The sequence below is a fragment of the Bos indicus x Bos taurus genome, chromosome 15, assembly GCF_003369695.1.
Source record: "Bos indicus x Bos taurus breed Angus x Brahman F1 hybrid chromosome 15, Bos_hybrid_MaternalHap_v2.0, whole genome shotgun sequence".
Lineage (NCBI taxonomy): Eukaryota > Metazoa > Chordata > Mammalia > Artiodactyla > Bovidae > Bos > Bos indicus x Bos taurus.
The window spans coordinates 4,215,377-4,230,941 of record NC_040090.1 but is presented as its reverse complement, the minus strand read 5'-3'; the positions used below and the strand labels follow the sequence as shown (position 1 = coordinate 4,230,941).

Here is a 15,565-nt window from a genome sequence, read left to right as displayed (position 1 = left end):
GTAGTGACCTTCTTTGTCTCTTTTCACAGCCTTTGTTTTAAGGTCTATTTTATCTGATATGAGTATTGCTACTCCTGCTTTCTTTTGGTCCCTATTTGCATGGAAAACCTTTTTCCAGCCCTTCACTTTCAGTCTTTATGTGTCCCCTGTTTTGAGGTGGGTCTCTTGTAGACAACATATGTAGGGGTCTTGTTTTTGTATCCATTCAGCCAGTCTTTGTCTTTTGCCTGGGGCATTCAACCCATTTACGTTTAAGGTAATTACTAATAAGTATGATCTCGTTGCCATTTACTTTATTGTTTTGGGTTTGAATTTATACACCGTGTTTGTGTTTCCTGTCTAGAGAATATCCTTTAGTATTTGTTGGAGAGCTGGTTTGGTGGTGCAGAATTCTCTCAGCTTTTGCTTGTCTGGGAATTTAGAAAGATGGTAACAATAACCCTGTGTACAAGACAGCAAAAGAGACACTGATGTATAGAACAGTCTTATGGACTCTGTGGGAGAGGGAGAGGGTGGGAAGATTTGGGAGAATGGCATTGAAACATGTATATATCATGTATGAAACGAGTCACCAGTCCAGGTTCTATGCACGATACTTGATGCTTGCGGCTGGTGCACTGGGATGACCCAGAGGGATGGTAATGGGAGGGAGGAGGGAGGAGGGTTCAGGATGGGGAACACATGTATACCTGTGGCGGATTCATTTCGATATTTGGCAAAACGAATACAATATTGTAAAGTTTAAAAATAAAATTAAATTAAAAAAAAAAAAAGAGTATATAACCAGCCTGCGTGTGCTCAGTCACTCACTCATGTCCGACTTTTTGCAACGCCATGGACTGTAGACCACCAGGCTCCTCTGTCCATGGGATTCTCCAGGCGAGAATACTGGAGTAGGTAGCCATTCCCTCCTCCAGGTGATTTTCCTGATCCAGGGATTGAACCCATGTGTCCTGCATTGGCAGATAGACTGTACTACTGCACCCTCTGGGAAGTTATAAACCATCAGGACACTTGATTTTAGCAGAAGTAAGGGAACTGATGGGCTTCACTGGTGACTCAAACGGTAAAGAATCTGTCAGCAATGAGGGAGACCTGAGTCCGATCTGTGGGTTGGGAAGATCCCCTGGAGAAAGCAACAGCTACCCACTCCAGTATTCTGACCTGGTAAACTCCATGGACTGTAAGGTCCATGGGGTCACAAATAGTCAGACACAACTGAGTGACTTTCACTTACTCAAGGGAATGGATATATTTTCAAAGTATAATTCCAGGAAATCTTACCCCAGAAATTGCCCTTGCCATATAACAACAGTCCTGGAAATTTTTAAAAACTGTAATCACTCTCATTTCTTTCCCAGATGACTTTCTACACTCTTACATGGCTAATGGAAATTTCACCCGAGTCATTGAATTTATTCTCACAGGAGTCTCAGAACATCCAGACCTCCAGATCCCACTCTTCTTTGTCTTCCTGGTCATCTATGGACTGACCGTGACAGGGAACCTAAGTATCATCACCCTCACCAGTGTGGACTCTCGGCTTCAGACCCCCATGTATTTCTTCCTCAGGCACTTGGCTATCATCAATCTTGGCAATTCAACTGTCATTGCCCCTAAAATGCTGATCAGCTTTTTAGTAAAGAAACACACTACCTCCTACTATGAATGCGCCACCCAACTGGGAGGGTTCTTGGTTTTCATTGTAGCTGAGGTGCTCCTGTTAGCTGTGATGGCCTATGACCGCTATGTGGCCATTTGTAACCCCCTGCTCTACATGGCGGTTGTATCTCGGCGGATCTGTCTTCTGCTAGTTTCCCTCACATACCTCTATAGCTTTTCCACAGCTATTGTGGCCTCATCTTCTGTATTCTCTGTGACTTATTGCTCTTGCAATATCATCAATCATTTTTATTGTGATATCGCCCCTCTGCTAGCATTGTCCTGCTCTGATACTTCCTTTCCAGAAACATTTGTGTTTATATCTGCAGCTACGAATCTGGCGTTTTCCATAATTATAGTTCTCATATCTTATTTCAACATTGTTTTGTCCATTCTCAAAATACGTTCATCAGAAGGAAGGAAAAAAGCCTTTTCCACCTGTGCATCACATATGATGGCGGTATCTGTCTTCTACGGCACAATGATATTCATGTATGCGCAGCCTCAAACTAACCATTCTATGGATACTGATAAAGTGGCCTCCGTGTTTTATACTCTGGTGATCCCCATGCTGAACCCCATGATCTACAGCCTGAGGAACAAGGACGTGAAAGCCGCCTTAAAGAGATTTCTGACAAATTCATGCTGTTCTTTTAAGCTGATGCAATTTTAGAAATCTGTAAATAAATAGAGTTAAGACAAACTGCCATTGTGTCAGAAAAAGCAATGGTTAGATGACTGATTAATAGGTATGCAGCCTACTCTGGGAATTAAAAGGTGCTAGAATTTAGGATGCAGATTTAAAAAATAATCTTAAGCTCCTGGATGTATGAATTTAATACAGAAACAAAGCATTATTCACTTATTTTCTCAAGGATTATACAAACATCTACATTGAAATAAATATTTCCAGGAGTCAGGAGATATGAATTTGAAAATTTTAAATAAGTCAAAACAGAAGAAGGAAAATAATAGCTGAGGGAAGTAAGTGGGTTTTTCTCAGTCTTTGGCTTTCTTTTACTTTCTGTGCATGTAGCAGATCACTGCATCTGGAATTGCAGATGGCCTAAATCCTTTTCATCACCAAATAGCAAAATTAAACTGACAAATTTATTTCAAACAATCCTTAACTCTTTCTTAGTATGGTTTGAAGGAAAAGCTACACACTCCTCATACATTTGTATTTTGAATGATAACCAAAATGCAGTTGAAATTATTTTTATGGCAATGAATACAATTTATACAACTTATTAATGAAGAACACAAGGCATCATCACTGATGGCTTTCACTCTGAGCACTACTGTATGATAATTGTAGTGGAGTTTATAAGAATTTTCCTTCTCCTTACTCCAAGTGTCAGTTTTCTGTAGTATGTTTAATAAATGTACTGAGTTTTGATATAAGTAAGCATTCAATGAATCATGTTTTTGAAAGTTCCTTGCATTATTAAGAAAAAAATTTAATTGTTTTTGCAATTTTTTGATTTCTGATAGTTTTTGAGTGCATATCAAAATTTATCATACAATTTGCCTATATGCAGGTGACCAGAACGGAGTTAACCAATATGAGGATAAATTAATGGAGTATTATTTATATAGTACATGTAACCAAGCTGGGCATTTCCAGTGAAGAAGAACAGTAAGTCTTGTTTGGTACTAATTTACTAAAAATGTCTGGATTTCTAGACTAGCCATGTACCTGGTACACAAATAGTATCCCTGAAAAAGGTTAGTTTCATTTGGATCCTCAAATAGAGAATATTAAAACCCTCAGTGGTTCATGATAAAATGTATCAGGTTAATTAAAAAAAAATCAGGTTGTACAAACTAACAGTGCTATGGGTGTAACTGCATTTGGAAGGAAATCTCTGAATATCCTTTTTTAATTTCAGAAATTTTCTTCTCAACAACACTGGGTAAATATTTCCCAACTGTGTCTCTTTTACACCTCTCTTCTGTGGACCAGAATAAATTTGTCTTGTCACTTACTTCTATTTATCATTTGCCTTTAAAATGATGTCATATTTAAAATACAAAGAAATTGCACAGTGAATTTGCTATATCTGTACATGTGTAATACCACTATTAATACCCTTATGGCAGAAAGTGAAGAACTAAAGAGCCTCTTGATGAAAGTGAGAGAGGAGAGTGAAAAAGTTGGGTTAAAGCTCAACATTCAGAAAACTAAGATCATGGCATCTAGTCCCATCACTTCTAGGCAAATAGATGGGGAAACAGTGGAAACAGTGGCTGACTTTATTTTGGGGGGTTCCAAAATCACTGCAGATAGTGATTGCAGCCTTGAAATTAAAAGGCACTTACTCCTTGAAAGGAAAGTTATGACCAACCTAGACGGCATATTAAAAAGCACAGACATTACACTGTCAACAAAGGTCCATCTAGTCAAGGCTATGGTTTTTCCAGTAGTCATGTGTGGATGTGAGAGTTGGACTATAAAGAAAGATGAGCGTAGAAGAATTGATGCTTTTGAACTGTGGTGTTGGAGAAGACTCTTGAGAGTCCCTTGGACTGCAAGGAGATCCAACCAGTCCATTCTAAAGGAAATCAGTCCTGCGTGTTCATTGGAAGGACTGATGTTAAAGCTGAAACTCCAATACTTTGGCCACCAGATGTGAAGAGCTGACTCATTTGAAAAGACCCTGATGTTGGGAAAGATTGAGGGCAGGAGGAGAAGGGGATGACAGAGGATGACATGGTTGGATGGCATCACTGACTCAATGGACATGAGTTTGGGTAAACTCTGGGACTTGGTGATGGACAGGGAGGCCTGGCGTGTTGTGGTTCATGGGGTCGCAGGGAGTCGGACACAACTGAGTGATCAAACTGAACTATTAATACTATCATTGCAAATAGAAATGTGTGATCTTATTAGAAAATGCTATTTATTAAAGAAAATGAAAGAGAGTAGCTTGTAACCAGGCACTCAAAATTGATACTGTGGTATTTCCTTGGCAGTTCAGTGGTTGAGACTCCACACTTACAATGCAGGGGGTGCAAGTGCAATCCCTGGTCTGAGAATTAAGATCCCTTATGTCACACAACACAGACAAAAAAAGAAAAAGAAAAAGAACTGACATCGTTTCAGGTCAAACAGTGTGATATGACAGGCAAAAATAGCAACACAGATAAATAAGTCAGGTACCAACATGAATACAGTAAGACAAGAGATCAAAAGAGAATGAGGAGAACACAGAATGCATGAAGACATTATAGTATAAGGTGCACTATGTTATATTGATGAAAGTGAAAGAGGAGGGTGAAAAAGTTGGGTTAAAACTCAACATTCAGAAAACAAAGATCATGGCATCTGGTCCCATCACTTCATGGCAAATAGATGGAGAAACTGTAGCAGGCTTTATTTTGAGGGGGAGCTCCAAAATCACTGCTGATGGTGACTGCAGACATGAAATTAAAAGACACTTCTTGGAAGAAAAGTTATGACCAACCTAGACAGGATATTAAAAAGCAAGAGACATTACTTTCCAACACAGGTCCGTCTAGTCAAGGCTATGGTTTTTCCAGTAGTTATGTATGGATGTGAGAGTTGGACTATAAAGAAAGCTGAGCACTGAAGAATTGAGGCTTTAGAACCGTGGTGTTGGAAAGACTCTTGAGAGTCCCTTGGACTGCAACGAGATCCAACCAGTCCATCCTAAAGGAGATCAGTCCTGGGTGTTCATTGGAAGGACTGATGCTGAAGCTGAAACTCCCGTACTTTGGCCTCCTGATGTGAAGAGCTGATTCATTTGAAAAGACCCTGATGCTTTGAAATATTGAAGGCAGGAGGAGAAGGGGACGACAGAGGATGAGAGGTCACTGAATGGTTGGATGGTGTCACTGACTCAATGGACATGGGTTTGAGTAAACTCTAGGTATTGCTGATGGACGGGGAGGCCTGGCATGCTGCAGTCCATGGGGTTTCAAAGAGTCAGACATGACTGAGCTGAGCTGAACTGATGTTATATGCATTCACAACCTACAGGGGAAACACTCTATAGGTTCAAAGCCTAAACATTCTTAGAAGAAGGAAATGTCAATCCACTCCAGTATTCTTGTCTGGAGAATCCCATGGACAGAGGAACCTGGTGCGCGACAGCCCATGGAGTTGCAAAAGTTGGACAAGACTGTGAGACTAACACACACAAATGGTTTTAAGGACTGTGTATAATTAGAAAGATGTAAGGCAAGAGAAACGTACTACAAGGACATGTAGTGTGACACGATAAGACTGTGTGGTGGTGACTTGAGCATATTAACCACTTGTCATTCAGTAGCGCAGTCGTGTCTGACTCTTTGCAACCCCATGAATCCAAGCACGCCAGGCCTCGCTGTCCATCACCAACTCCTGGAGTTCACTCAAACTCATGTCCATTGAGTCAATGATGCCATCCAGCCATCTCATCCTCTATCATCCTCCTGCCCCCAATCCCTCCCAGCTTCAGGGTCTTTTCCAATGAGTCAACTCTTCACATTAGGCAACCAAAGTATTGGAGTTTCGGCTTTAGCATCACTCCTTCCAATGAACACCCAGGACTGATGTCCTTAAGAATGGACTGGTTGGATATCCTTGCAGTCCAAGGCACTCTCAAGAGTCTTCCACAACACCACTGTTCAAAAGCATCAATTCTTCAGTGCTCAGCTTTCCTCACAGTCCAACTCTCACATCCATACATGACCACTGGAAAAACCATAGCCTTGAATAGACGGACCTTTGTTGGCAAAGTAATGTCTCTGCTTTTCAATATGCTATTTAGGTTGGTCATAACTTTCCTTCCAAGGAGTAAGCATCTTTAAATTTCGTGGCTGCAATCACCATCTGCAGTGATTTTGGAACCCCAAAAAATAAAGTCTTACACTGTTTCTACTGTTTCCCCGTCTATTTCCCATGAAGTGATGGGACCAGATGCCATGACCTTAGTTTTCTGAATTTTGAGCTTTAAGCCAACTTTTTCAGTCTCTTCTTTCACTTCATCAAGAGGCTTTTTAGTTCCTCTTCACTTTCTGCCATAAGGGTAGTGTCATCTGCATATTTGAGGTTATTGATATTTCTCCCAGCAATCTTGATTCCAGCTTGTGCTTCTTCCAGCCCAGTGTTTCTCATGATGTACTCTGCATATAAGTTAAATAAGCAGGGTGACAATATACAGCTTTGACGTACTCCTTTTCCTATTTGGAATCAGTCTGTTTTTCCACGTCCAGTTCTAACTGTTGCTTCCTGACCAAATAGATGTAAGCAAAAAGTTAGAAACTAACATTTCCTGACTTAGAAAACTTTCATACAGCCTAGTAGCTTCTGATATTCAGTGGGGACTGATATTGCTCATCATGACTTATTTGTGACAATAGAGACAAACCACAAAGACCTTTAACGTACAACAAGAATAAGATTACAGTCCATGAAAAAGCAAAGTTGAACCAACTCTTAGACAAGGAACAAAAGTCATCACAATCCCTAAAATAAGAAGACATAAGAAAAGATAATTTAAAATGTTATGTCATCTATTATGACCACACTTTGAAATAAAAAGTTCATTTCAGCTTGTGAATTAATTTACGTGGAAATCGTTAATTAAATAAATAACAAAAATGGGAAAAATAATTTTTGATTGCTATACATTTTTGAAGTGTACTATTTCTGACAGTGTGTTAAGCAGTTTATAGACATATTGACTACTCAGTAGTTACATTAAATCCATTTGGTTTTTTTTTTAACTCAAATCAAACAGCATTTGAATTTGAAACAGATTTTCAGATAAAATAACGATGACTTTGAGAAGAGTAACTGCCAAAATATTCCAACTAATAAATGACAAAGTTGGGATTCAAAATGGAAATTTGACTCAAAAGCTCACACTCCAAAGAACTAAACACAATTGCATAGCATCAAATCATGTTCAGTTCGTATTTTCACTACACAAAATTCAACTAAATTTAAATATTTATAGCATATATATAATTGATTATACAAATGTTATAATGACTGGATAAATTGGGCCTTAGCCAAGAGATGAAAAAATATCCTCTACATTGAATTTGATAATGTTTTAACACCTTTAATAAAGTATACATATGCAACATAAAATGCACCTATTGTGAGGAAATAAATTTTAAGTGAATTAGTATTCTTTTATTAAAGTAAATTTATAGTAATTATGCAACCATATCATTATCCAGATTTAGTTCCAAAGTTGCAAGTTTATAAAGTATATATTTATAAATAGAGTTGTACATATGCAATCATGTTCCAGTTGTAAATATTTATGTTGTCACCACATAAAGTTTCTTTCTGCTGATTTCCTGTTAATTTTCACTTCCATCCATATCTCCAGGCAGCTTGTGATCTACATTGTGTCTCATATATTTGCCATTTTAGGAATTTTCATTAAAATAGAGTCATAAAATGTGCAAACTTCTATGTCTGACTTCTTACACTAATAAAAGATTTTGTGTTTCAGTCATGTTGTAGCATGTGTTAAAAATATTTTTTTATTACTGAATAGCATTTGCTTATATGCATATACCATTTTTGTTTCTTCATTTATTGATTGGTAGACATTTGGATTATTCTACTTTTTGCTTATTATGAATACTATTGGTATGTATATTTGTGTAACTGTCTCATGTTCATATTTTTATCTTTCTTGGATTGATATTTTGGAGCAGAAGTGCTAGGGTGATTGGAAAGTCTTATGTTAAATCTTTTATGAAAATACCAATAAAAGTTTTCCAAAGTTTTTATTCTAACAGACAAATGAGTATTTTAATATCTTTACACTTGGTATTGACAGTAATTTTCATTAAAGTCATTCTAGTGTATTCGTAGTGAAGCAGTGCTGTGGTCTTAACTTGTTTTTCCTTAGTGGCTGATAATTTTGAGTTTGATATTGCTATTAAATAGGCAGCTGATCTGCTAGTCTATTGTTTTTATCAACCAGTACTGTGACTTCACATTATCTACAACTTTAGTGTTTCCAAGAAAAGCCACTGAGATCACATTTGCTTTGAAATTCATCTCTAGAAATGGATTTCTTCAAGCTCTGCATCATATTAAATTAGCCCATATCTAGCAGCAAAGCTGTAGATCTCATGACACCTCCAAAATGACATTTCTAGATAGTTAGCCAATAGATTTTCTTTATTCAAACTGCAATTTTATTTATTGCAGCCATATTTATAATTGATACTGAAAACAACCATTTATCCTTTAGTAGGTGAATGGATAAACAAATTGTAATACATCCATACAATGGAATACTATCCAGAAATAAAAGGGATTGAGATATCAAGGTACAAGCAGAGATGGGACATTTGTTCAAATGTAGATTCATTTATAAATTTAATTAATGAAATAAAACAGGCATTGCATATTCATAGAATATTTAATATTTCCAATATACTGTTTCTGCCTATATAATTCCTATCCTGATCATCACTTATAGAATATAATCAAGCTGCTATTTTTAAAATATTTAACGCCTCATTGAAAGGACTGATGCTGAGGCTGAAGCTCCAATACTTTGGCCACCTGATGTGAAGAGTCGACTCATTGGAAAAGTCCTGGATTCTGGGAAAGATTGAAGGCAGGAGCAGAAGTGGACAGCAGAGAATGAAATGGTTGGATGGCATCAATGACTCAGTGGACATAAGTTTGAGCAAACACCTGGGGATGGTGAAGGACAGGGAAGCCTGGTGTGCTGCAGTCCATGGGGTCACAAAAAGTTGATATGACTGAGTGAACAATAACCCTTTAGATATTTCATGAAATTTTTAGCTGTAGATATGCAGTTCTTCAAAAATGGACTTGTGTTAATATATCTTCAGTCAGCCTTCGCCTCCCAACTGAGCACAGACTGTAATTTTTTTGATGATCTCACTACATTACGCTCAGAGATAAAGTCCTTTCGGACAGAGATACTGGCAAAAGCATGCAGTCATCTGTTACTCAAACTATTAGGAAGAGAAATTTGTGCGGCCTCTGCTCAGGTAGGTTAGAAGAATGCATTTCAAAATGGCAAGCTATGAGTCACAGATGTGGAATAACATCGCTATAGTTGCTCAAGATAAGAATTTTTAGAAATAAAGAGTATAATATTAATACAATAAAGTGAAAATGAAGTGAAGTCACTCAGTCGTGTCCAACTCTTTGCTACCACATGGAATGTAGCCTACCAGGCTTCTCCGTCCATGGGATTTTCGAGGCAAGAGTACTGGAGTGGGTTGCCATTTCCCTCTCCAGAGTATCTTTCTGACTCAGGGATTGAATCCAGGTCTCCCGCATTGTAAGCAAGATGGTTTACTGTCTGAGGCACCAGATAACTGGGCTAGAGTAAGACAATTTGAAATAAATTTTGTAACCTAAAGATAGTGCTTTATCTGTATTTATATTAGTTTTGGCAAAAGTATCAAAAGCATCTAGTTTTTCAAGTAAACAGTTAAAGAATTAGAAGGAAGTGGAGAGATAACCTATCCTGCTGCTGCTGCTGTTAAGTCTCTTCAGTCGTGTCTGACTCTGTGCGACCCCATAGATGGCGGCCCCCAGGCTCCCCCATCCCTGGGATTCTCCAGGCAAGAACACTGGAGTGGGTTGCCATTGCCTTCTCTGATAACCTAGTCTAGTGCCTTTTTTTTTTTTTTTTAACTTTACAATATTGTATTAGTTTTGCCAAATATCGAAATGAATCCGCCACAGGTATACCCGCGTTCCCCATCCTGAACCCTCCTCCCTCCTCCCTCCCCTACCCTCGCTCTGGGTTGTCCCAGTGCACCAGCCCCAAGCATCCAGTACCGTGCATCGAACCTGGACTGGTGACTCATTTCATACATGATATTATACATGTTTCAATGCTATTCTCCCAAATCTCCCCACCCTCTCCCTCTCTCACAGAGTCCATAAGACTGATCTATACATCGGTGTCTCTTTTGCTGTCTCGTACACAGGGTTATTGTTACCATCTTTCTAAATTCCATATATATGTGTTAGTATACTGTATTGGTGTTTTTCTTTCTGGCTTACTTCACTCTGTATAATAGGTTCCAGTTTTATCCATCTCATTAGAACTGATTCAAATGTATTCTTTTTAATGGCTGAGTAATACTCCATTGTGGATATGTACCACAGCTTTCTTATCCATTCATCTGCTGATGGGCATCTAGGTTGCTTCCATGTCCTGGCTATTATAAACAGTGCTGTGATGAACATTGGGGTACACGTGTCTCTTTCCCTTCTGGTTTCCTCAGTGTGTATGTCCAGCAGTGGGATTGCTGGATCATAAGGCAGTTCTATTTCCAGTTTTTTAAGGAATCTCCACACTATTCTCCATAGTGGCTGTACTAGTTTGCATTCCCACCAACAGTGTAAGAGAGTTCCCTTTTCTCCACACCCTCTCCAGCATTTATTGCTTGTAGACTTTTGGATCGCAGCCATTCTGACTGGCGTGAAATGGTATCTCATAGTGGTTTTAATTTGCATTTCTCTGATAATGAGTGATGTTGAGCATCTTTTCATGTGTTTGTTAGCCATCTGTATGTCTTCTTTGGAGAAATAAAATACATATTGTTGTTAGTTGTTCACTCACTAAGTGGTGAGTGACTCTTCATGACCCAATGGACTGCGGCATGCAAGGTCCCCCCTATCCTTCACTATCTCCTGGAGTTTGCTCAAATTCATGTCCACTGAGTTGGTGATAATATCTAAACATCTCATCATCTGTCATCCTCTTCTATCCTGCCTTCAACCTTTCCTGGCATCAGGGCTTTTTCCACAAGTCAGCTCTTCGCATCAGGTGGCCAAAATATCAGAGCTTTAGCTTCAGCATCAGTCCTTCCAATGAATATTCAGGGTTGATTTCCTTTAAGATTGACTGGTTCAACATATATACATGAATAACTTGAACTCCAAAATGTTCAAGTGGGTTTCCCAAGCTCATGTAACTAATTAAAGACAGAACCAAGTCTAGAAGGTAAAGTTGAATACGAATGATGTATGCATATGTCTAGAATTTACAGAAATTATGCATGTACTTAACTAGTTGCTCAGCGCCTAAGCTCCTAAGCTGAGTGCTGAAGGATTGATGCTTTTGAACCGTGGTGTTGGAGAAGACTCTTGTTGTCCCTTAGACTGCACAGAGATCCAACCAGTCCATCCTAAAGGAAATCAGTCCAGAATATTTATTGGAAGGACTGATGTTGAAGCTGAAACTCCAATATTTTGGCCACTTGATGCAAAGAACTGACTCATTTGAAAAGATACACTATTGTAAAGTAAAAAAGAAAAGAAAAGACCCTGATGCTGGGAAAGATTGAAAGCAGGAGGAGAAGGGGATGACAGAGGATGAGTTGGTTGGATGGCATCACCGACTGGATGGACATGAGTCTGAGTAAACTCTGGACATTGGTGATGGACAGGGAGGCCTGTCGTGCTGCAGTCCATGGGGTCTCAGAGAGTTGGACACGACTGAGTGACTGAACTGAACCAAACCATCTAGTTGCTTTTTCACATATTCTCTGCTTGAAACTTCCCTTGTCTTAAATCTTTCCATGTTAAGTTTTACATGTATATCCAGGGAAATCTTCCCTTAACCGTCCCCTCCTCAAAGTCTTCTAGTTTTCAGGCCTCCTCTCATACGTGTTTCTGGTGTACAGCACTGAGCTCCATGAGATTATTATACAGTAACTCACTATTCTGAATAGGCTTGATTGCTCTCTTCCTGTTTTTACTCCCTGATATCTGAAGTCTGACTTTTATTTGATGTCCCTCAAAACACAGAAAGGTATTTAATAATATGGAGTCAGTAAAGATGTTTTAATGCATTCAAATTGCAAATTAATGACTTATGTTGCTCTTATATATGTGTATATGTTTGTTATTAAAAAATAAAGAGTACAGTTTTGACTCTATGAGGAGATTTGAAAAAAGCAGGCATATGATTGACGACATTGCAATCTATGTTAAAACTATGCTTTCTACTTTGGGAGGATTATATTAGATAAATGTCATCATTATATGCTTAGAGATAGCCACCAAAATGAAGAATATAACTTAAGAATAAGGAAATGAAATGGTTAAATACAATTAGCATGATATGAATCTTTAATTAACCCAGATAAGATTTAATTTCCCATTACCCTGGTGGCTCAGTGTTAAAAGAATCTGCCTGCCAATGCAGGAGACCTGAGTTTGATTTATCCCTTGATCAGGCAGCTCCTCTGGAGGGGGAAATGGCAATCCACTCCAGTATCCTTGACTGGGAAATCAATGAACAGAGGAGTCTGGTAGGCTACAGTCCTTGGGATTGCAAAGAGTCGGACACAGCTCAGAGACTAACACTTTACCTAACATTTAGAAGAGACATCACTAAAAAATAATTTTAAAAAATAACAAAAACAAAAGCACTGAGAACAAGGCTGTCAAACATAAAGTATCGAAACTCTATCAAGGACAGAGTTATGGAAACATTTGGTTTTATAAATGTGAGAGAAAATATAAATAGAGTATGTCTGAACTGATTTTACAACACAAATATGAAATATGTTAACTAAACTTGGGAAGCAACTTCAAAGAAGAGGTGATAATTAAATGGGCCTTAAAAGTAAATAGTTTTCCCTTTATGTATTTTTCTTGTAGGGAAGTGTACTAGGAATGGCAAAGACAAGTGGAAGAGAAGCAAAGCAAGTCATGTTTTTATTGACAAAGAGACCAGTGGGCATTCCTTCTTGGTTGGGAGAGTTGAATGGAATCAGAACAATAAGACTATTCAGGGACACAATTATGAAAGGTCACATATATTGTAAAATGTAATTCACACCTTATTTTTGATATACGGCACAATAATTTGAAATGTATAAACGTCAAAGTTTTGTGTTTTGGAAGTAGAGAAAGATGACTGAGAGGAAGAGCCCAGAAAAATAAAGAACATGTGAATAGAGCTTTTTTTTTTTTTTCTTTTTTCTTTCTGATCTAGTCTACTGTCTTTTCTTGAGACTGTAAGTAGTATTTAGAAATTAATAATTCTCAACATATATTCTTGAATGAGAGAATGAGTGAACTGAAATAGGCTCCTGAAGAAGCAGCATTTAGACATGAAAAGCCCTGAAGGTGAAGTTGCTCAGTTGTGTCCTACTCTTTGCGACTCCATGGACTGTAGCGCACCAGGCCCCTTGGTCCAGGGGATTTTCCACGCAAGAATACTGGAGTGGGTTGCCATTCCCTTCTCCAGGAGACCTTCCCGACCCAGGGATTGAACCCAGGTCTCCCACATTGTAGGCAGATGCTTAACCGTCTGAGCCACCAAGGAAGTCCTTTAGACATAATCAAGACAAATGTTACGGATAGGAGATGCACAGTCTTGGCTATAGATCAGAGAGGGAGGTGTAGCCTAGACCTGTTTATCCATAAGTTGTTTATCTGTGTGTGTGAAAATGGTGATGGTGGGGGATGGGCTAGATTACAGTTTTTGATATTGTGCTTGTAATGGCCTCTATATAATGAACTCAATTTTTAGAGTCTTGGCCTGTATAATTTGGACAAATTAAAATAGAACAGATTACAGTACAACACAATGGACCATGCAAGGTAAGTGATGCCAGGTAATCAGAGTAGTATTCTAGATGCATTTATTAGTCAACACCATCAAGTAAAAGGTATTTATTTCTGTGATTTGTAGTCAAAAAGTTTGAGTCTGAAAGCTAGTTGTCTAGAGAAGTGGCTTGGTCTGGGCAGTTCTATGAACAAAAACATTGTCTCTTTTTTTTCTTTTTTTTATTTATTCAAAAATTACATTTGTTTTTTTTTAATTTAATTTTATTTTTTAACTTTACAATATTGTATTGGTTTTGCCATGTATCAACATGAATCAGCCTACTCAGCCATTTGTTTTTTAAAATGCAAATTATTTTCATTTCTTTTGACCATGTAAATTCCTGCTTTAGAGATAAAAATGTGCAATATTAAAGCAAAAAAAATCTGGAAATAATTTGCTTCTTACCATAGAACTAATAAGATATAGTGATAGGATAATAATAAGGTGTGGACTTAAGTCAGAAAATTCACAGATTTGTAACACAACTAATCATATGCAGACCAGCCTGCTGATTTTGTTTGAGATGCTTGTTTTGATCTCCTTTTCCTCATATGCAGAATGAGTGTAATGATATGATTTTAGGTTTAAAGTTTTGGTAAAACAAATGAAGTAAATAAACTCCTCATTGTTTTCTTCCATACTTACCTATTTTCAGTATTTGCATTATTAACGTAACTAAGAAAATAGTCTATAATTGATAGTGACCTTTTAGTGATAAATTATTAAAGGAAAACAGAAAATGCAGAACTGTGTTTCCGCCTGCCTTGGAATAAATGGAGTTCTGTCTGCACAGGTACAATGACAGATACATCAAAGACAAGCGCCACTGCAGAATATTTCCTGTATGCTATTAATGCTAACAGTTTCTCAATAAAAGAAAAATAGCTACGGACTTCCAGTGGTTAAGACTTTGCCTTTCAGTGCAGGGGTATGGGTTCCCAGATGGCACTAGTGGTAAGGAAGCTGCCTGCCAATTCAGGAGACTCAAGAGAAGTGGGTTCTGTCCTTGGGTTGGGAAGATCCCCTGGAGGAGGAAATAGCAACCTCCTCCAGTATTCTCGCTGGGAGAATCACATGGATAGAGGAGACTGGCAGGCTACATACAGTCCACTGGATCACAAAGATTCGGACATGACTGAGAGTCTGAGCAATAACTGGATAAAATAAAATAAAACAGATTAATTAGGTAAGATACCACTTGACTCAAGGCCAAAAAAATAAAATAAAATAAAAATAAAACATAAAGCAGAAGCAATACTGTCATGAATTGACCAAAGACTTTCAAGAATGGCTGAACATTTTAA

At 38.1% G+C, this 15,565-nt stretch overlaps 1 protein-coding gene across 1 annotated transcript; it reads left to right on the top strand.

The window, feature by feature from the left end:
* The first annotated feature begins 1,381 nt into the window (after positions 1 to 1,381).
* LOC113906023 (olfactory receptor 8J3-like) lies at positions 1,382 to 2,335 on the top strand. The gene has a single exon (XM_027564047.1). It carries the CDS (start codon positions 1,382 to 1,384, stop codon positions 2,333 to 2,335), a length of 954 nt encoding a protein of 317 aa, XP_027419848.1.
* Positions 2,336 to 15,565: the final 13,230 nt, after the last annotated feature.